Source organism: Conger conger, chromosome 1 (assembly GCF_963514075.1).
Source record: "Conger conger chromosome 1, fConCon1.1, whole genome shotgun sequence".
Classification (NCBI taxonomy): Eukaryota; Metazoa; Chordata; class Actinopteri; order Anguilliformes; family Congridae; genus Conger; species Conger conger.
The window spans coordinates 45719058-45740534 of NC_083760.1; the positions used below are offsets into that span (position 1 = coordinate 45719058).

The following is a 21477-nucleotide window of genomic DNA, read 5'->3' on the forward strand; positions in this document are numbered from 1 at the left end:
GTTCTGTACTGTAGTTATTCTAATGACCTTCGGTATGCACTTATTGTACATTCCTTTGGATAAAACCAGCTGTTAAAATAAAGGTAATGTAATGTCAAACTATTGAAATTGTATAATAGGCTGCTAAGTCAAAAATGTATGGGGCAGAGCATGTGTTGAGGGAGCCTTAGCCCTGATATAGGACCCTGTGGGAATCTGGGCCTATAGACAATGGCTAATACTGGCTAAAGCTAGCAAGTAGGGTTCTAGTCAGTTCTAACTAATGTGATCTATCCAACAAGTAACACTGTCCTAAAATTTCTTCTTACCATGAAGAATCCTTAACCTGTTTGCACTCTGCACAGAGTGAGCTGCACAGAGCACCTGCAAAGTGAATCTATCCCTTTTTGTCGCTGCACCTTTGACACAATCAATGCTGGAAGTGCTGTTCTAAAGTTTCTTCATACCATAATTCTATGACCTGCAAGCATAGAATTGAGTTACCACAGAATCACAATTATATTTAGAAATACCATCTGTGGGAAAAAAAACTATATGCTGTCACTGCAAAACCTACTATACATTAAAAATGATACACTTAAAAAACACTTGTCAATCACTGCCAAATCTGTTTCTAATGACATCATAGTCTTAATAGAGAGTGAGCCCTCATACAAAAACAAAAACTGTTGGCTACACGTGAAGTTAAAGTAGTCTTATTTTAACTTTGGAACTAAACTAGCCCACTTTTTAGTTAATAAAACTCAAAGTGAGCCTCTGCCATATTTTGGGTTAATGAAACTACCTAATGATTATTTTGAGAAATCATTGAAAATGCATGAAAATAAGACACTACCTTTTGAAATTGTATGAAAAATATATAAAATGTTTATAACACTTTATAATTAAGTACAGTGAGTCTAGACTGAAGGGCTGTTATAGTTTGCATTTGTGATGGTGTGATAATGTTCTGCTATAATTGAATAGAATTATTCAGCATCAGCCTGGATACTCTCCCTTGAAATCATGTGTCCTAGTGTTATAAAGAATTATTAGTATTCGTTTTCTGATACTTTTTCAGTTTTATTCATGTTTTCAATTAAAATATTTTCCAGACAGTTTTGTGTGCAACAAAGGACATGTTATATACCTACAGAAATTTCTGTTGAACCACAAGCTTTACAATGCAATTGTTGGGTTGTTATTTACAGCAAAAAATACACATACACATTACATTTGGTAGCTCCAAATCAGCTTGCAATGTGACATTATGTTGACAATTAAAAAATGGATATGTATGTTATAATTGTGAATAAAGGCTCTTAGTTTACTCATATTTTCCCACCATTGTAGGGATGCATGTTGACTTTTAATAACCAGCTGAGAAAGCTGTGCAAAATCACATACCCATCTCAAAAGAAATACAAGGAATATTAACTACTGCCGTTTGAATGTGGCATTACAAAATTTTGATTTAAAAACTACTTCTACTTATTGTGACCAGAAATGGTATTAGAGTTACACTAGAGGTCCACTTGGTGTCAGTGTACACTCAGTGATTACTTTATTAGATAGACCTTTGCCTTTGTTAATGCGAATATTTAATCAGCCAATTATATGGCAGCAACTAAATGCATTCAAACTTGCTGACAAGTTCAAGAGATTCAGCTGTTTTTCTGACCAAATATCAGAATAGGGAAGAAATGTGATCCAAGTGACTTTGACTGCAGAAATGTTGATGGCAGACAGGGTGGTTTGAGTATCTCAGAAACTGCTGATCTTCTGAGATTTTCACACACTACTAGTCTCTAGAGTCTGCAGAGAATGATGTGAAAAATGAAACGCGTTGTTAATGTGAGAGGTCAGAGGAGAAAGGCCAGACTGGTCAAAGCAGACAGGAAGGTGACAGTGAGGAGAAATGACTGCAAACAGTCCAAAACAGTACAATAGTCACATTTCCCATGATTTCCAATCTAGTAATGACTATGCTAATGCATTTAATTTAAAAATAACACCAAAAATATTGTCTGTTGTTCCAGGCCCAAACTGCGCCACCATTGTTGCAATTATTAAGCTGTAATCCTTGGCTTCTCCATAGCCACCCTCACCATCTTCTCACCGAATGAGGGGAAAACATGCACTTGTTACCTCTTCCTGGCAAGGTTCACACTTCTTTATTATTGCTCTTACAGTGCAAAATGTTATGTTTACCATTTACGTATATATATTGTACCCATTACCAGACTTGTAGCCATTACAACAGGAAGTGATGGAATGACTATGGAATGGAGTACAACAAATCAGAATGTTTGTAAACATAGGTTGTTAAGATACTTCTGTGTAGCCACTCAGCGGTGAAACAAAGTGAAATTACTTCAAAATCAATTGAACCAGAGCTGTGTAGAAACAGTTAGCTAGTTAACTAGTGTAAACTCATCGTGTTCCCGTGAGCACCGCCACCAGAACAGAACACGGGGAAGCAGACGCTCCCACAAGAAGTTAATGTCTGTTCAATGGTAGTGTTTCTCCTGAGGAATGAGTTTTATGATTATGGTTGCGTATTGACCATCCCATCCATCCATCCATCCATCGTCACCCGCTTATCCGGAGTCGGGTCGCGGGGGCAGTAGGCAAAGCCGGGTATTCCAGGCGTCCCTCTCCCCAGCAACGCATTCTAGCTCCTCCTGGGGGATCCCGAGGCGTTCCCTGGCCAGGAGAGATATATAATCTCTCCAGCGGGCTCTGGGTCTCCCTCGGGGTCTCCGCCCAGTTGGACGAGCCCGGAAAACCTCCAAAGGGAGGCGCCCGGGAGGCATCCTGATCAGATGCCCGAACCACCTCAATTGGCTCCTTTCGACGCGAAGGAGCAGCGGCTCTACTCCGAGCTCCCTCCGGATGTCCGAGCTCCTCACCCTATCTCTAAGGCTGAGCCCGGCCACCCTACGGAGGAAGCTCATTTCGGCCGCTTGTATACGCGATCTCGTTCTTTCGGTCACTACCCAAAGCTCGTGACCATAGGTGAGGGTTGGGACGTAGATCGACCAGTAAATCGAGAGCTTCGCCTTCCGGCTCAGCTCCTTCTTCACCACAACGGTCCGGTGCAACGCCCGCATTACTGCTGACGCTGCACCGATCCGCCTGTCGATCTCACGCTCCCTTCTACCCTCACTCGTGAACAAGACCCCGAGATACTTGAACTCCTTCACTTGGGGCAAAGACTCGTTCCCAACCCGGAGGGAGCAATCCACCGTTTTCCGGCAGAGAACCATGGCCTCGGACTTGGAGGTGCTGACTCTCATCCCGGCCGCTTCACACAGCATTGACCATCCCAGACACATTTATTGATGTGAATTGGACAAATATTTATAGAGAAAATTACAAATAACTGCACAAAGTCCCTGTGTTCAGAAGACCATGTTAGCTCACGATGGTCCGAACACAATTAGTTATACAGGCTGAATTGTATAAGCATGCCAGGTTCGTAGGCTCTGGTTAGCAGCTTCCCCGATAGCTTCCCCACCACAGTGGATCATCATTACCATGTCACTGTATGCTAAAATGAATTGCGTATGTGACTCGTACCAAGTTTTATGAAAACAGAATGAATTAGACTTTACATAAACACTCAAAAGCCAAAGCTCATCTGGAAGTATTTTTTTATTTATTTGTCATGAAAGTTGCACTGTTTGATGAGATAACTTGGTGTTTGGAACACGGTGAGTTTACGTTATGCCATAATCATGCAGTGTTTGGGGCTGTAATGCTAAATGTAATCAGGCACAGTGGATTGGGCTTTTTCCGATTCCCCACTTTAAAGTCTAAATAGACCCAACGGAATCTATGGATTCAGAGACTTAAAAGAGAGGATAACCTAGATCCTATAGTCCATTTGCAGGGCGGTCTCATATCTACTAAACTATATATTAGATATTATATGAACTATATAAAGTACTGTGCAAAAGTCTTAGGCACCTGTATAACATTCTGTACAGATAAGAATAAAAAATAATTCAGTGAAAGGTCCTAAATAAACGTACTATACATCTTACATTACATTTTAATTAATTTGGAAGAATAGTTAAAAACTGAATCAAATCAATATTTTTTGTGACCACCCTTTGGCGTTAAAACTGCATCACTTCGGGGCCGCGGTGGCGCAACAGGCTAAGATGCAGCAGACTTGCGGTTGCAGTTAGCTGCAGTTGCACACCAGGGACCGGGGTTTGATTCTCGGTCCTGCCAAAAGCCAAGTTTGGCCGGCTCACGTGGAGCAGCATAATTGGCTCGCTGCTCCAGGGGGAGGGACTTGGCAGGGTTAGTAGATCGCTGCAGAAAAAGCACCTCGGGCGCCTCGGAATCACGGTTACCAGCATGTGGCGAGATGGCTTGAAGAAGGCTTGTCGCTCTCGTAGGGCCGCCGAGGGATGGGGTGTGGTTGGTGTATCTAATACTAGCTCTAATTGAATTAGACGGGGTACAATTGGCTACCAAATTGGGAGAAAAAAGGGAAAAACTGCATCACTTCTCTGAGATAGGCAACTCTGTCCTGCAGTTCTATAAGACCATCAGCAGGGAGGTTGTACCAAGCATGTTCGAGAATTTGCCGCAGTTCTTCTGCAGACTTTGGTTGGCACCTTGCTTCTGATCTCAGACAGCCTCGATCAGGTTTTTATGTAAAAAGTAGTTAATTGCTTACAGTATGTTACTTTTTAAAATTCAATAAAATATCTCTGTAATTTTTTTTTGGAAAATGAATATTTGGAAATCTCAAATGTGTTATTTTATACTAACAAAAAACAAAAAAATAAACATATATTTAATAAAGTCTAGGGTGCCTACGACTTCTGCACAGTACTGTATATATATATATATATATAGGCTAGCAACAAACAACACATGGCCGGGGTTGCAGGTTTCAGCTAAGTAATAAAATGTTTTTGTTGGGTTGTTTATATTGGCTGGCTAGCTAGTGCCAAGTTAACCATATAGCTCGCTACCTAATGTTAGCTACAACGTTATGGTAACGTTACCATATTGTAAAAATCATATAAATAAAACAATTTCATTCAGTTTTCACAAATTATTTTTATATTCTAAAATTGACTATGTGTTCATACCTTGGTTAAAAGACACGGAAAACACTGCCTCATATTCACATTTCTCAACGTCAGTTGGCAGTAGTGTTATGTTCCTGTCATCGACCTGTTAGTTTATCATTGTTTATTATTGTTATTCTTGTGATTTATTATTTTTCCTTATTTTATCTGGTTATTTTTCCCATTTAAGTTTTGCATTTGTGATCCCCTGTTATGTCTGTGTCTGAACGTTTCTGAGCACTAGTCACTCCCCTGTCTGCGTGCTTCACTATTCGGGTGATTTCGGTAGTTTCCGGATTTTCAACATTTCTTCCAGCCTTGCATTCCTTACTTCCGGCTTCTCTCCATAGTTAAACTACTACTAATTTAGATATTGTACAGTACTAATCCAATTAATACACTTACTGTCTGTCTAACAAACAAACTAACAGTTACTTTAATTGGGTAGTTTAGATGAATCACATAACTAACTCACTAACGTAATCTCCGAGCTTTCCACGCTGTTCTATAACTCCGCCTTCCTATGCTATCCCTGATTACTTGCTTATTTTCAGCGAAGTGCACCTGTCTCTTACTATCACTACGTCTTCACTAATGTCTACTCCCTAATCCGGAGCCGTATGTTTTACATGTGTTTTACATTGTATCGTTACCCTATTATGTTTCCCACCTGTTGTCTATTTCTTTAGCCCACCTTCTCCCGAGCCCCACCTAGATTGTCACCTTCCCTCATGTATTTAAACCTCAGTTTCCGCAGTAACTTTTGTCCGAACGCTGTATTGATTGAGATTCCTTAAGACATCGAGTTTGCCTTTGCCCTTTTGTTTTGTCGCCTTTGTGTTCTGTTGGTTTTGATCTTCGCTTGGTGTTTTTTGACCCTCGGCTTGCCTTATCCCTCGTACCTCTGCTTATCTGCCTTTTTGGATTTTTGACCTTGGATTGTTTTCACACCACTTCTCTTGCTACTTGATTTGGCATTGTGTTTATTGGAATACCTGGCTTGATTATTGGACTGTAATAAACAATGATTCGGATTATCCCTTGGTCTGCGCTTGGGTCTCTGACCGAACGTAACAAGCAGAGCCGCAGAGCCATTATCCACCAAGTTTTTGGTTTTGATCTTCACTTTGTGTTTTCGACTTCCCGCTTGCCTTACCCCTTTGTAGTTCTGCCTTCTGGATTTAAATAAAATTTGGACTGTTTATTTACCATTCTTATTGCAACTCGATTTGGCAGTGTTTTTGGGTTTACCTGGCTTTTGGCACCTGGGCTGAAATAAATACGATTCTTGATTATCCCTTGGTCTGCGCTTGGGTCTCTGAATAGACATAACACTGTACTGCACACTAGACTTGAGCACTTTGTCTTCAGGTAATGAAATTCATGTTCAACAGGATTCAGGCCAGGTGATTGACTTGGCTAGCCAGGAACAATTCACTTTTTTGGCCCTGGTAAACTCCTTAGTTGCTTTAGCAGAATGTTTAGGGTCATTGTCCTGCTGCAAGGAGAAGTTCCCTCCAAGTCATTTTGAGGCATTTGGTTGGGTCTGAGTAAATACAGTGTTCCTAACAATGTATCAAGCAGTTGATTTTGACAAGCTCCATGTTTTGGTCATGTCTCTGACTAGTTTATTCAGATTTTTCAGCTTCATAATGGCCTGCTTAATGGCATGACTCCAAATGCAAGTGCCCCACCTAGAATCAACTGTGGACGTAGTTCGCTTTCCTGTGCGTTAACTAATGATAGAGACACACAGCTGACCATGGAACAACTGAGCAGTCAATTATGAAATGACATTGCTCACGTAAAATGCAGTGACAATGTATAAAGTGCTGCTATTTCTCCATGGATCACAAAAGAGTAAAATGTACTGTGTCCAAATACATTTTTACTGCATTATTCTGTATGCACCCCACACCCTAAATTAACATGTATATGTAGCCTTTCGTACTACATTCTCTATTTCATCCTCTTCTTTGATTATATCCCAGACTTGCAAGTAATAACTACTGTTGCATCGATTTAGGCTTGTTTGGTGGTGTGGAATTAAAAGAGGGGAGAGGCATGATGTCACTTTTCTTGTTATTTGGAAGACAAAAAGTCCCAAATCCCCTCACTCCTCTGGTGAACTGCCAGTTCTGTGGGCTGGCAGTTTATGGGGAGGAAGGATCACTGGGAATTCTTGCTCGCTCAGAGCTGGAGACTATTTTGCAATAAGAGTCCCCTCATTATCTTTCCTATCTCTCATCCTTCTGATAAGATCTAACAGTATCCTCTTAGCTTGTTCATCCCCGCCCTCTTTAAACATCCATTTGAAAATCTTTCATGAGTCTCTTCCATGAATGTCCTCCTTTTATTTCCATCTCATTCTGTTTTACCTTCACTTCCAGACTTACATTTTACAAAATAAATGGTAGCAGTAATGCTTGTGTGATGAGGTCTCCTCCCAGCTCTGTATAAAAAAAAATATATAGAACTAAGAGTCAGATCATATTTTGATGAACTGCTGCGGTTCTTTCTCCTCAGCATTCTCAGGCTACAAACAAGGTTGCAAATGGAGGCTATTACTCAGTTAAAGGATTCTGCTCTAGATTTCTCTTCCTCCCCCGCCCTCCTCTTTTCTCAGTGCTGCTTCCGCTTGGTTTACTCCTGCCTTTTTCGTCATTTTTTCCCCCTCAGGTTAAAGGCTTTCTGGTATGTGTTCCTCTGTCTTTCATAGCAGCAGGGAGGGGTTGTATTTTGAAAGAGCCTCAGCCCCCTGTCTTGTTATTGGTTGAAATTTTACTGTCAAGCCGGAACCAGAGAGGGCTGTTTGGCAGCTCCTTAGTGTGTGAGGCATTATACACATGCACCCACATACGCGCTCTCGTGCACACAAACACGCACACACAGTCGCTAGGTCAGCTCCATCTTACAGCTCAAGCCACCCAAAGCTGTTTTCCTTGTAGAGATCAGGACGTGATTTAGCAAGGCACAGCTGCTGAAACAAAAACAAGGGAAGGATCAAAGAAGCGCCCAGGAGGGAGAAGAAAAACACTCCAGAAAATCCATTTTTTTAACTTCTCTTGAGAAATTCCCCTCCGTTGCCTCTGTTGACAGTTCATTCAGAAAGAAGGGGCCGCGTTCACATGACAGAATGGGAGTGAATGGGTTGCCATGGTAACTGACACTGGCAGGACGACCCAAGAAAAGTGGATGTTGAATGGAGGAGCTGCTTTGGCAAGCAAGTGAAAGTAACAGACAGTCAGAGAAGAGAGGGAAGGAGGGATCAGGGGAGCGCTGAGGTCCAGAATGGAGGACGGGTTTTCCAGCTACAGCAGCCTGTATGACACCTCCTCACTGCTGCAGTTTTGTAATGGTAAATCAACCTTTCATTTTTGTACTTCAATTTGGCTGTTCTGTGTCTGTAGTCTTTTGGCATTGCAATTTCAGCCCTTTAAACTACACAGGGTAGTGAGCTATGCAGTGGTATGTCCTGGTCACAGTTTGCTGCCATCTGTGTGCTGAAGAAAGAGAAAGTGAAATTAGTATTTTGATTTGTGTACATAGTACATAGTTGCTCTCATTATAGATGACTAGATCTGTTCCCATTGTTCTTGTCATCTCTCACTTCATTTCTCAGAGAATTATCTCTACAGCCGTTGTTGTTCAGTAAAATAAAGGTAAACAGGATTATCTCCCAGCTTAACAGGAGTGGCCACTTTCTATGCAGCTTTATTTTCTATGGAGTAGAGAATATAAACAGGGTTGTAGCTTGTGAGTTGGAGAAAATATGTCTACAAAAATATTCCCTGATTTCTATTGCTCTCACAATTTCATAAAGATGTTACCTTGCTGGTAGAAGATGCATCCATCAGAGTGAATAATCCAAAATATCCTTGGCTCTTGGTTTGTCTTGTCTTATGTTATTGTACATAACTCTACATGTTTGTTTTGTATGTTTTTGGTCTTATCAGGTTCATAGCTAACAGCACAAATCCAGTCCAGTAGGATTGCATTCAAACAGGGCTGGCCAGATAGGTGTGTCATGGCATTTGTGTAGCTCATTCTCTGTGCATGCTGCTCCCTGTACACCCCCAAACTGATAAACAGATATGGGAAGCATCTCTACACTTATTCTCAGATGTGATTTCTGACAGAGAGAACATGTTGTGCAATAGCCTGTCATTTATGGCCTTACGTACAAACAGACAAAGTGACAAGTCTTGCCCCACCAGCAGTGTGAGAATTTTAAGATCTGCGACATGTTGGTGGGCAGGGCTAGCTGTAAAACAGGTGCTGGCAGGCATGCACTGACACCTATAATAGTCCCTTTTGTTTAAGCAAGTGTTTTATATTCATTATAAATCTGATGCATATAGAAATACTTTGGCATTAGAGATTCACAATTTTGATGCACAATTTCTGCTTATCTGAAAAGTAGCCTTACAGATAATTTTTAGAAGCTATTATTTTACAACCTACAGAAAATGTTATTTATGTTATAATGGCATCAATAGGGCAAGCAACTATGGCAATAACTGTATACTGCAATACTGTAAATCAATAATAATTGTGCATATTAATTTAATCCTGTTAACATTTTATATATACCATTAACCCTGTACCCTATACACCCTGTGAGCACTTTATTAGGTATTTATTAGGTACATATTTTTTTGACTTAAGTCTTCTGCTGCTGTAGCCTATCCACTTATAGGTTTCACAAATTGTGTGTTCAGAGATGCTCTTCTGCATACCACTGTTTTAACGCATGGTTATTTGCGGTACTGTCACCTTCCTGTCAGCTTTGACCAGTCTGGCCATTCTCCTCTCTTATTAACAAGGCGTCTGCAGAACTGCTGCTCACTGGATTTTGTTTTGTTTTTTGCACTATTCTTTGCAAACCCTTAAGACTAGTGTGCCTGAAAATCCCAGGAGATCAGCAGTTTGCCACGAACAATCATTCCATGGTCAAAGTCACTTAGATCACATTTTTTCCCCATTCTGATGATTGATGTGAAAATTAACTGAAGCTCCTGACCTATGTATGCATGGTTTCATGCATTGCACTGCTGCCACATGATTGGATGATTTGATAATCGCATGAATATGTAGGTGTACATAAAGTGAATTTACAACAACCTAATTAATGAAAGAATTGTTCCTTTGTTGTTCCTTTTTAATATTTTATTATCTGTATATTTCCTTATGCTTACCAACCGTTAACTACCGTCCTCCTTCCATGTACACTGCAGAGTGTTTGGGTTACCTAACCAATCAGGGAATACGTTATAGAGTGGACCATTCATTATGTAATCCCTCTGAATGCCCTGTTTTTGTCATACAAGTGAGAAGATGACTGGTCTAACTCCAGTGTAGATTCAGATCTGAACACCTTTCTTAGAAGATCCTTGGTAAAGCTATGCTTTTGGATACAGAGGGAGTGTGCTGTGGTGTTCCAGCTTTGTGATGAATTAGTTGAGCATTACTGCGTAAACTCTGATTTCATTTGGTGGAGCCTTTCCCGTCAAGATGATGTCATTTCTTCTAGAATGCTTTGTGTGCTGTTGAACAGTCTCGTCTGAACAGAGAACCATGTCCCTGCGCTGGAAATGTAGCCTCATCCTAAAATGGCTGGCAGATAGGAACAATAATGGTATGTCCTTGGGCATGTAAATAGTTTAATAACTACATTGCTCATTACGAATAGCACTACTTTTTGCCAGCTCTTAGCATTGCTTTAGAGATGATTTACAAATGTAATTCATTAATTCGCCAACCCCATTCTGGTGGCTCAGTTTGGTCACCTCCTCATCTCTGTGAGCCCCACACCCGCATTTCAGTACTGACAAACAGACCAAAAGGGAGAAAGAAAGCCAGAGAGAGAAATGCACCAGAGTGAGAGAATGCCAGAAAGCAGCAGATGTTTGATTGCACAGCGAAGGTGGGGTGAGAAAATGTTACAGAAACCCAGGCTGTAAAACATTTTTCTACAGTCCTACCTTTAACCCCTTCTGGCTTAACCCTCCTAATATGTTAAGGTTTTGACCGATTTTATGTTTGGGGTCTAATTGAGCCCAACAGTTTAAATAAACACACAATTATTGAAATATTTGGACACTTTGGTTGTTATTGTTTCCGAAATGACTAGCCTTTCATCCATAAATATCATCAAAATCATTTTAGAATCTACGGTACAGTAACTGAAAGTTTAGCACCTGTATGGGAAAGCGCCACCAGAATCTTCCGCAAAGAAACTTGAGATAAAAAAATGGTTGTATATTTTATTACATTTTATACAGTCACAAGGATCAACAGAAGCCCACAACACATTTGTATACAATTTTGTTTATGTACAATGTTTATAGCATGTTTACCATTTAATCTCATCAAATTAGAAAATCAGAAAAATCATACACTAACAATATGAAACATGGTTAACAGATTTTTTTTTTTTTATCGACCCCATACATAATAGGAGGGTTAAGGGATTGGGTGGAGGACCATTTTTATACACCTGTCCAGTTCTTGCTAAATGGACCATGCTGTCATTAACAAAGAGTAGCAATTACATGCTGTTTACATGAAATAGTTTTTTAAAGTGTGGTAAAACATCGGAGAGCAGTTACTTACATGTTCCTTTACCAGTGTCTTTTTCTTCATTATTAACCACTGACATTGCCAGAATGTGGTAAAACAGTAAAATACAGCACAGTAATTATAGTGGTGACCTACAAATGGTTTGTATTTTGCTATGCATGAAAGAAACACTCAGGTTAAGCAACCTGGATTGATATTGGATCAATTGGCAGCTGCATAAAGCAATATTGCAATATTTACATTCATACTTTTTTGTAAATCAATCATATCATGTAGAGGTAGATTCACATTTGATGTACTTTCAATGACTTTATCTTGTTGAGACCCAGCCCAGCACTTGCATGAATACACTGTAGGAACAGGACAATCAGCTCAGCTCATTTTGCATACACTCTTTAGAGTTTCTAGCTTTTTGGTGAAGACTAGTCTTGCATCTCAATGGCGTCTACCTAAATTGCTGTCTGAACAAATATTTGTTGATATGTGAAATGTACTTTAAGTAATTTCTGACAAGTTAATTTCCTCTGTTCTATTGACATAACCTGGCCCAAAATATATTCTGCAGTCCCTTTTAAAATAAAAAAAATCTTAATCAAATCCCTTTTAGTCTCCTTTTGCTTGACCTGAAGAGATTAAGGCCATATTTTCCTGTGTTAATGCAAAAGAACCTGTCACAAGCACAGATTGGTGTTTTTTTGGGAGGCACAAGTACATAGAATGGAATTTGTCTTTGTGTATTAATCCCTGTTTTTTAAACTCTAGTGCTGGGTGGATGGAATGGGGGCAGAATGTGTAATTTGACATTGTGAATCAGTGCACGCTGTTTTATCTGGTTTAGGGGTCTGGGAAATACCTTGATATGGATGATTAAGAGAAATGTTAGGATTTATTGAATGTGCTGAGGTGGCATCTATACCATATTAGACAAATTATATTTTTGCAAAAAAAGAAACATAATAATCACAGATCATGCATCCAAGTATTTCATTATGCAGTGTTTATACTACATATCATGTGATACTTGTACACATACATAGATATATAGAAAGTATATCAACTTATATCACACATGTGATTGCCTTTGTTTAAATATTCAGTGTTACAGAAGATGCTAATGAAGCCTGGCCACAGAGCGCTAAAATATTATTTATTCAATATTGACTCCATACAGGTGATAACAGAACTGTCTTCAAGAATATGTATGAATGCCAAATTTACATGTAATAATCCAATCATTGTAACTGTTGCATAGCAAAATCTACCACAAAACCTATGACTCCCTTTGACTTGCCTGAATCATATTGACTATTTTGTTGTGTTTATGCTGTGGTCTTAGGCATATCACATTGCTTCAAGTGAGCTTCTTCAATAAAAAACAATATTGATCTTGTTCCACCATAACAGGTCCATTTTACTGGCTCATTTGCAGCAAACTATATAACCGCTATAATCAGATATAATGGAAAAGGTGACTGTTGTGTAGTTGTGTATTCTGAAGAATATGAAGGATTGACTGTTTTGGCTGTCCCTACCTCTGTGGAACTTGTAATACTATGTTGGTAATATGTTATGGAGTATGGGACTCATTGATAGCCTGTTTTGGTAAGTCTCAATTTAGGAGCAAGTGAGCACAGAAAAGAGGAGAAGAGGAGACTCCTATGTTGGGGGCTTCATCATTTCATGAGTCAGTGCTGACTGGCTTAAATGTACTGGGCTGCGTTTCCTGATAACAATGTCTCTTCGCGTTTTCTGAAAACTCGAAAGGTATACCTTGCTAAAGTTGTTTGCTTTTCTAGGCGAGTTTCCCGAACTATCCCTTGGGAGATTGCTAAAGGCATAGCTTCTACGTGCATTGTTACTAGGCCCATAGACTACTCCAGAATCGATCATTTACTCCATGCAGTGATTGCTCTATGAATCACGACTGGTGGGAACTTAATAGAATGAATTAAAAACTTACAAACTAAATTTTCCAACCCTATATAATTTTCGCCAAATTATATATACGGTTTGTGATATCAGATTATGGTATCACACCTTGTCCCGCTATGCCACTAGCAATGCAACTTCTTTGGCATGTCATGTTTTATTTATGTTATTTTAATATCTTTGTCACGGTGCCTTAAATGACCTTGCAATCAGGTTTGATTTGCCAGAAGCACCATCACATTACTGGTGTAATTCTCTATTTTCTCTGGTTGACATTTTCAATAAAAGTACACCAACAAGCAAAACACACCAACACGAAAAACAACATAAGCTATGGTGGGGGAAAAAAAGGTCCCACAGCTTCACAGCAAACAAAATATTGTTAGAGGACATAGCGCTGAATAAATAAACTTTATTTTCCCGTTTTAAGACTACGGTGTCCAAAAAAACAAAGAAAGAACTATGGTTAAATATTGCTCCAGCCCACAGAGAGAGTGGGAAATTGTCAGTTTATAAATATAATTTAAAAGGCAATTGGGCAACATGTTCAATAAAGTGCAACATGCATCCTTCATAATGTACAATTTTATTCTTTGCATGAAAACAGTCCCATTAATGTGGTATTTTAGTAATATTATTAGGCAACTACAACTGTGGAATTATTAATGTACATATTGCTTAACATATTGAGATGTAACTAAGAGCAACAGCTGATTTCAGAGGTTTGCAGTCATAACAGTTGTGGCCACTAGCGGAGTGAGCTGACAACATCGATAAGGTATAGCTAAGAGTGGTCCAGACAAACCTTAAGAAAGCACCACTTACAGAAGGTATACTTAGCTAAGAACATTTCGGGAAACATGCTGAAACGTTAAGGTAGAGCTCAAGGTATAACTTACAAACGCGTAGCGTTAAGAAGGCTTCGGGAAACGCAGCCCTGGTTAGTTGTCATTAACAGTCAATGCAATTAGTGCTACAACAGATTACCCAGTCAGGAACAAAGTGCTGCGATTAGGGTATTGTTGAGATTGTGGTTTTCCACATCACTATACTGAGCATAGTGGAGGATGTAAATAAACCTGTTGTGCAATGGCCCCTCAGGGCATCAGGCCTGGCCTGCCCCTGATAGCAATCCGGTTGCTCTCCGTAACCACTGTCAGTGACTCAGGCCATGTTCTCTGTTGAACATTGTGGCTTTCTAGGGTTATTCTAGCTGCCAATCATGGTATGCTAATTCATAAGTTGATGTATTCGTCAAGGGTTCCAATTGTATGTATATGGTCACGCTAGGACTCGGAACCGTACTGTCCTCTAGGGTCCTCATCATACTTGTCCCTGTGTTCGATCTGCACTTAGTTGCATGTCACTCCGGATAAGAGCGTCTGCTAAATGACTGTAATGTAATGTAATGGGTATGTCAAAGCATATTATTTATTTCCCAACTCGATCACAGCAGTTCGGAGCAGCCTGTAGCCTAGTGGCTAAGGTACATGACTGCGACCCAGTAAGTTGGGGAATATCCAGAGAGCGTAGTCAAAAACAAGCAATGTTCATACACGTAAATATCCAGCCAGAAAACCAAAGGGCAGTACCGAGGGAGAAGGCAGTCTCATAGTCGGTACACCATGCGGGAAGTCCGGTAGCCAGGAAAGCTGTCAGCGGGGCAGAAGTACAGGTGGACGGTGGGCAGGCTCAGGGTCAATGACGATGCAAGAGTTAAGACCAAAGTCTGCTCCGCGGGGCAAAAGCAGGCAGTCGTGGTACAGGCAGGCGATGGTCAACAAAACAGAAGTCAATAAACAATGGTCAAAAACAGGCTTGGATTGTAACGTGTAGCCAATGGCTTGGTATAACCACTCAAGAGAATACACTGACGACCAGGATGCAAACAAATTCACACAGACATGACATGAAACTGAACTTATATGCAGGTGTAGACAGGTGTAGACAATTAGCTTGAGATCAGCAAGAGAATGGAAATCAGGTGTGGCGGATTGACAAGTTAACGACGTAATTAGTCATCGTTAGTAATAAACCTATCCTGCCCTAGCATTAGTAAATTAGTAAATGACATGCACAAGAAACGTAAGGTAACATGAACACATGATTAGTATGTTAGTATTACCCAATCCTGATCTAGCATTAGTAGATTTAGTAAATAGTCAAGGGAAATTAGGGTGTGAGTGACAGAAAGGGAGAGAGAGAAAGCAGGAATGCAAGGTTTGCAGAAAGACACGAAAAAGTGTATGCTAAATCAATTAATAGTACAACATAACATGGAACATAAATTGTGACATAACAAGTTTGCAAAACAATGACAATAAACTATATAATATGATATGGCAAGACTAAAAATTAAATCGTAACAATAACTAAACATGAAACATAACATGACATGAAACCTAAAAACGTGGTGATACTAGACTAACATAATACGTGACATGACAATAACATAACCAATACAATAACTAAACATAAAACATGACATGACAAACATGAAACGTGACAGAAACACTTTCATTGATGTAAATCACTATATGCTGAAACGGATCGTGTATGTGACTCAAGCCATGATTATATGAAAACGGAAGGCCTAATCACCCATGTGAATGATGGTTGAAATACAACCAGACAGCCGATGTAAAAGCCATAGCGGGGGAAGGGTTGTCAGAGAACTGAACTGAAGACTACATTACTGAAGAAAATATTTATTGATTGACGATCTTAAATGCTGAAAAAGGAAGATATTTCTCTCTCGAGTTTTATCTGTTATATGTTTTAGTTCAAAAATAATAATAAAACACCAAAAGACGACTTTTCTACTAATGTATCACTTTTCATTTTTGAGATGAAAAGAACCCATGTACATGCAGGTTCATTAGATGCTGTTATTCTAGCTGGGAACAAGAGTCTTTCCAACTCTTGATCCCAGTATTCTCCCACTAAACACATTTGCCTAAAATTTGCCTCTTGCATTTCAATTTCTATTTGAAAATAGTGATAAAATATGTGCATTATAGGTTGGTAAGGCAAATTTGTTTTGTGAGAGAAGACAGAGATCAAGAGTTACAACCTGTCAAATGTATTTTGCTTCTTACTTTGTGTTTGACACTCGTAATTTCTGCTGGATTGTTTGTTATGATATATATACCAGTCCAGTATTTACACTGATGAATCACACCTCATTCATTAGAAGATACAAAAACATGGTGTTCTTGCTGTCCTAGTAGCCTTGATGTTTTCAACAATAGCTTGTCTGTAGGGGAAAAACCAGGCAGAGCTTACGAAACAAAACTATGCATTGTGTACTGAAGCAGCCATGATTTATACCACTGTCCCCCTTTTGGGTCAAATCAGTAAAAGCATTTCTGATGACTGAGTGTTGTGTTGGGCTTGTGTCAGGGCACCTGCTGTCTTCAGCATCCGACAGCTCTGAGGCCATCTTTTCCATAAGCTCTTGGCCTGTTCTCAGGGAAGCAGTAGGGAAGGGTACTGATGCTTTTTAAAATTGAATTGTTCTGCTATCTTCACTGTCTGCTGCAGCTGGGGCTGTTTTGTCTCCCTGCATGTAGAAGGGGCTTGTAAATGATGGCAGAGGTTCAGTGTGTGTGTGTGTGTGTGTGTGTGTGTGTGTGTGTGTGTATGTGTGTGTGTGTGTGTGTGTGTCTGCAAATCTCTTGAATGCGTCCTCTAATGTGCTGATCATGGAAGCTACATTTTTTTCATCAGTGTTTCTCATGTGGTAGTGTACAGTATTTTGACTGTGTTGTACTTTACTGGTGTGGTAGTGTACAGTATTTTGACTGGGTTGTACTTTACTGGTGTGGTAGTGTACAGTATTTTGGCTGGGTTTTACATTACTAGTGTGGTGTGTTCTGCTTATTCTCTCTGTAAAAAGCATCTTCTCTTTCAGCGTGAGCAATGCTGCCCAAGTCAAACTGCTATTCTATGTGTAATTAAAAGCATCAGTCGGAGTGATTTGTATACAAATTTGTATAACCTGTCCTGCATTTCGTTTTCCTTTAGGGACGAGATCATGACATATGGGTATAACTTCATAACATGCAGTACATCCCCTTCACCCTCTGTCACTTTTGTTATGCCAAACAGTATATTGTATATTGTGTAAATAATGGTTAATACCTGCATGGGATCTAAAATGAATGCAGTCCCTGAACCTCCAAGCAGTTAGATAAGCATCAAGTGTGAGTGGCTCACAGTCTAGGATAATCTTTGTTCCTCTGAGGCAGTCTTCAGACAGGGAGGAGCTGTGCTGAAGAATGGTGTTTTCCCTTTGATCCTGTGCCACTGTGTCTGCTGGTGGGATGGCTGTGGTAGGGTGGTCTCTCTAAGGGAAATATAAAATTAGGCCTATAGTTTGGGGTTGGGCTGGGGCATGGTGTAGGGTTATTCGGACAAGGGTATGGTGTAGGGATATTAGGGCAGTGGTATAGTGTAGGGATAGTAGGGCAGGGGTATGGTGCAGGGTTATTAAGGCAGGGGTATGGTGTAGGGTTAGTAGGGTAGGGGTATGATGTTGAGCTATTGGGGCAGGGGTATGGTGTAGGGTTAATAGAGCAGGGGTATGGGGTTGGGTTAGTAGAGCTGGGGTATGGTGTAGGGTTAGTAGGGCTGGGGTATGGGGTTGGGTTAGTAGGGCTGGGGTATGGGGTTGGGTTAGTAGAGCAGAGGTATGGTGTAGAGCTATTGGGACAGTGGTATGGTATAGTGTTAGTAGGGCAGGGGTATTGTGTAAAGGCTAAGGTTCTGAGGTAAATATACAAGACTGCCGTAATGTTGTACGCAAATGCTGTAGTACGTCAGCCTACAAACTGCCCTCCTAACTTCAGTTTGTCTCCTCTATTTATAGACCCTAAGCCCTATTGGCCCAAACCTGTCTGCCATGTTGTAAACATGCTGGTAATCTACTTCTTCATTAGCTAATAAGCCTCTTTCAGGCAGTGCCACATCATTGTGACAGCTAGGATTTTTTTATATTTAACTCACTGCTGTCTGGTTTTCTACAGAAGAGCAGGAATTGAGCTACAGCCTTTTAATTATCCACGTTTCATTTCAACAGACTCCTGGTTAAATCCCTCACCAAACATGACCCTGTGACCTCTGACCATGATAATTCACTAGGGAGAGCAGGAGAGGGAAGCCAGCTGGTCTATTCCTCCTTAGTGGAAACACTTACAGATCCAAGACAATTCCATTATTTTCACTATGGCTAGTCTTTAGACAATCTATAGATGCAGAGAGAGCAAACTGGTCAGAGAGACATTTCGTACAAATGTTTTGTGCCTGGATCATGTACAGTAATGTCCTATGACAGCTCAGTCAGCCCCTTGAGCTCTTTGGATGTGCGGAGTGAAGGTCAGATTCTGTGAGCATCACGCACACCAGAAAATCAGAAGAAATCATCTGATGATTGTATACATTGCACTGCTTGGCTGATTAGATAATTGCATGAAAAAGGAGGTGCAATAAAGTAAAAATGTTCCTAATAAAGTGCTTGGTGAGTGTATAATTGCCTACAGTAAAACCAAACCACATATAACAAATTAAATACTAAGTGGAAACTCAGAGGCAACAGAAGGGCTGACCAGAATCAGAGGGATGGGGATTGTAAGGTGTGTATCGCGGTAGTAGACAAGAGCCCGGGGTGCTGTTGTATGCGGCGATCTCACTAACCCGCCTTGCTGAGTGCTTGCCCGCCCCCGGAGTGGCAAGCCAACTATCAACTATGCCGCTCCACGTGAGCCGGCCAAACTCAGCATTGGTATCCCCGGGAATCGAACCACGGTCCTCGTGCGCGACCGCAACTGCAACTGCAGGCCTGTTACTTTAGCTGTGTCCCACCAGATCAGATCCCGGAAGGGAAAAACACGGGGACGTACAAATACAGAGGGGAATGAACAGAAACTAACCCGAAGGCGATATTTAGAACGGAACAGAAAATAAGCCCAAAACGGCTGAAGGAAAATAAATCAACCCTCTGAAAAACAGGGCGAAACACCAAATCCAAGATAAGTGCTTAGAGGCGAGCACTGGGATTTACTATTAGAGAAATCAGAAATAAAAATACAACCTAGCGCAAAACTGCTAGGCACAAAACAAAACCCATGAGACGCAGCTCAGGAAAAAGACAAACGAAAATACAGTACCGGGGACAACGTCCCTCTACCACCGGCTCACACGAGCCCCAAATAAAAAGAAAGAAAAGAAAACCCCTCAGAAGGCGTCGGTGAACAAACACCACACCCGGATGCCTTCCTTACCTATTTTTCTTAAATTCTGAGAGTTCAGATAAACACACCAACACCGTACCTGACTCTACCAGCACAGAGTCTACCTGGTGTAGTACCGGCTTTGTGCTAGAGTGAACAGTAGACACAAAAGCACTGAAAGGTAGTCAGTACTGGCCTTAAGTACTCTTAGGGGAAGGTAATTCCCCTGGTGCTAACGAGGCACAGGTGTAACCAATGAACCTTGGCCCTCTGGTGATCACAGCGGGAATTACCTCCCACCATGACAACCTGAGAAACCATGAAGACTGCAGGTATAGAATTTGGTTTTCCAGAATGTGTTTTCTGCAGTGCACTAAGAGGTGGGGGATGGTAAACAGAGGGCTTGAAATGGGGAGAAGTGGCTCAACAAAAAAAGTTCTGCATTTGTTGTTGTCCAGGACAGCAGAGGTCTCACAGAGAAATCATGTGATGTTCCAGAAGGCTGACAATGCAGAAGAGACAGTAAGGAAGGGAATAGAATGAGAAGGCGAGAAGGAAGAGGAGGAGGGATGAGAGAGTTCTCAGAAGCCGGATTCAAATATATAAATAAATTAAAAATGAGTGCTTCTTTGTTTGAGCTGCAACCTCAGTGCCCTTGGCTACAGACGGGCCTGTGAACAGTGCTGTTTACAGCAGTTCTCTTGTTTTAATACGTATGGGGAATAGAATATATCTAGAGATCATCAAAAACAGAAACTGACGCATTTGATAATAGGCCCAGATTGGCTTTGTCCTACTCCTTGAGCAACATTTAAAAAAATGGTTAACATCCTTAACACATTTTTTGTTATTTCCAAGCTATGCTTTGAAAAAATGTACAAAATGCTGCCATTTAATTAATTTATGATTCAAGTAACATAAATACATTGTGGCGAGAATACTTCAATGTGGCTGCTCCTTGAATCCCCTGACTCCTGCAAGGGCCCGTCCCCTTTGTTGATACTCGCACAAACAGCATATGAGTTCAGAAGGAAATGTCACATGCTGGTGCAGCTTCTGCTGATATAACGTTCACCCTTTCGTGTATATATGTGAACTAGATATGATGTTCATGGCTCTAGACAACCGATACTGCCTGATTTGGTATATGAGAGTTGTACATTGAAATGATTCTGAGAAAATTAAGAATTTATTTTTCTCAGAATCTATAAGAATTGTATACAGAAGTACTTAAGTTGCAATATGTCTGAGTTAATGCTGTGCCTTTATTGATAATTTTGTCTTCCTTTCAGTATTTTGAGTCATGTGTCACTATTTTTGTAGCTAATTTGTTTTTACTGGTTTAACAATACCAGAAGGCATGGATGCTGTGATATTTCAAGAGAAAATACCTCTGAATTATATCCCACATACTGGCTTTTGTGTAGCGAGGCTGTGAGAGTTGCTCATTGTGTAGGGATTTGTATTGTGCCTGTGGCTGCAGACAGATACATTTATGCTTTGTGCTTTAAGAGGCTTGGCATGAAGCTGTTCCCATGGAATGGGAACCAAATTTTCACAGACACAATTTTCGAGATCCAGTAAGTGCACATGATAAGGAACAGCAGAAGTATAAGAAAGCTGTATGCAAACTGTAATCCTCGGCACTTTTTCCAAAACAC

At 40.5% G+C, this 21477-nt stretch overlaps 1 protein-coding gene across 5 annotated transcripts in view; it reads left to right on the top strand.

Moving 5' to 3' along the window:
* Positions 1–21477, top strand: part of eml1 (EMAP like 1) — a 75434-nt gene that overhangs the window by 5122 nt on the left and 48835 nt on the right. For 4 of the 5 annotated variants that reach the window (XM_061239363.1, XM_061239373.1, XM_061239383.1 and 1 more), the window contains exon 1: positions 7917–8433. The exons of the other annotated variant lie outside the window; for it this stretch is intronic. In XM_061239363.1, coding sequence (XP_061095347.1) covers positions 8367–8433 — 67 coding nt within the window. In that variant the 5' untranslated portion in view covers positions 7917–8366. Of the gene's footprint in view, positions 1–7916; positions 8434–21477 lie in introns of those variants that run through there. 5 annotated transcript variants of the gene reach the window in all.